The sequence below is a fragment of the Plasmodium gonderi genome (genome assembly GCF_002157705.1).
Source record: "Plasmodium gonderi DNA, contig: Pgo-contig_550, whole genome shotgun sequence".
NCBI classification, from domain to species: Eukaryota; Apicomplexa; class Aconoidasida; order Haemosporida; family Plasmodiidae; genus Plasmodium; species Plasmodium gonderi.
In genome coordinates, this window is record NW_021629384.1 from 1 (window position 1) to 990 (window position 990).

General features: G+C 23.3%; 1 protein-coding gene across 1 annotated transcript; it reads right to left on the reverse strand.

Annotated features, from left to right (window-relative positions):
- Window positions 1–646, reverse strand: PGO_003790 (variable surface protein; the record flags this gene model as incomplete). The annotated part of the gene is made up of 2 exons (XM_028691366.1): window positions 1–495; window positions 620–646. Coding segments are annotated over 2 exons (522 nt in total), but the record flags the coding sequence as incomplete, so codon positions are not given.
- Between the last annotated feature and the right edge of the window lie 344 nt (window positions 647–990).

The following is a 990-nucleotide window of genomic DNA, read 5'->3' on the forward strand; positions in this document are numbered from 1 at the left end:
TTGCATATATAAATCAGAACATTTCTTGGCACTTTCACATTTATTTCCACTCGATGATTCTTTATCTTTCTCCATATTTTTAAGCTCTGTCTCCATTTCATATATATACTTCAGATTATTCAGTTCATTTACTGTAATATTAGCTCCTTTAAAGCCGTTATATTTTTCAATGTCCACTTCATTATATGCCTGTATAAAAGCTTCATAAAGTATTTTAGCATTGATGCCATTTTTATTATTCTTCAGGAGATCATGGTATATCCAATAATACATGTATATACAGGCTGCCCCTTTTATATTTTCTTCTGTATATGATTTTTCCTCTATTTTATTTAGATATAAAAAAGCTATGGGACATTTTTCGTTAAATGTAGATTTAATATCAGGTATAGTTATAAGTACTTTTTTGCAGTATTCATCTTCTTTATTTTCACTGTCCTGTGCACACTGGTCTATAGCTTCTTGGCATACTGGAAATAGATTTATATATAAATACTGAAAAATAAAAATATTTATATCAGAATTATACTCTCATTCACAATCGTTTATGATATTTATTCTAAGTCTAATTTAAATATATTAAAAATTTGTAATTTTTCTTGTAAAATTTCTAAATTACAATATTGTCCCTCATCTTAGGTAACATTATACTTATTTACAGGTCGACGACATAAAATAAAAGAATGTATTAAGATAAAAATACATATTTAAAAAAGTAAATACATACATTTTGATGTATAATTAGACTCTTTTTATTTATAAATATATAATTGATGTAAATATATCATGGACAACAAATTAGATTTCATATAGTACTAATGATAGCAGTAATTGTTATTTTTATAAGAAAGAATATTCGGATTATTTAAAATATAATATATAAAGGCTCCGTCACGTATAAAAATTATGTAATTTTATGAATTCTCTATATAATAAAAAAACTTATATAATACGAATATATTCTGTTAATATAATTATAAAAATAATACA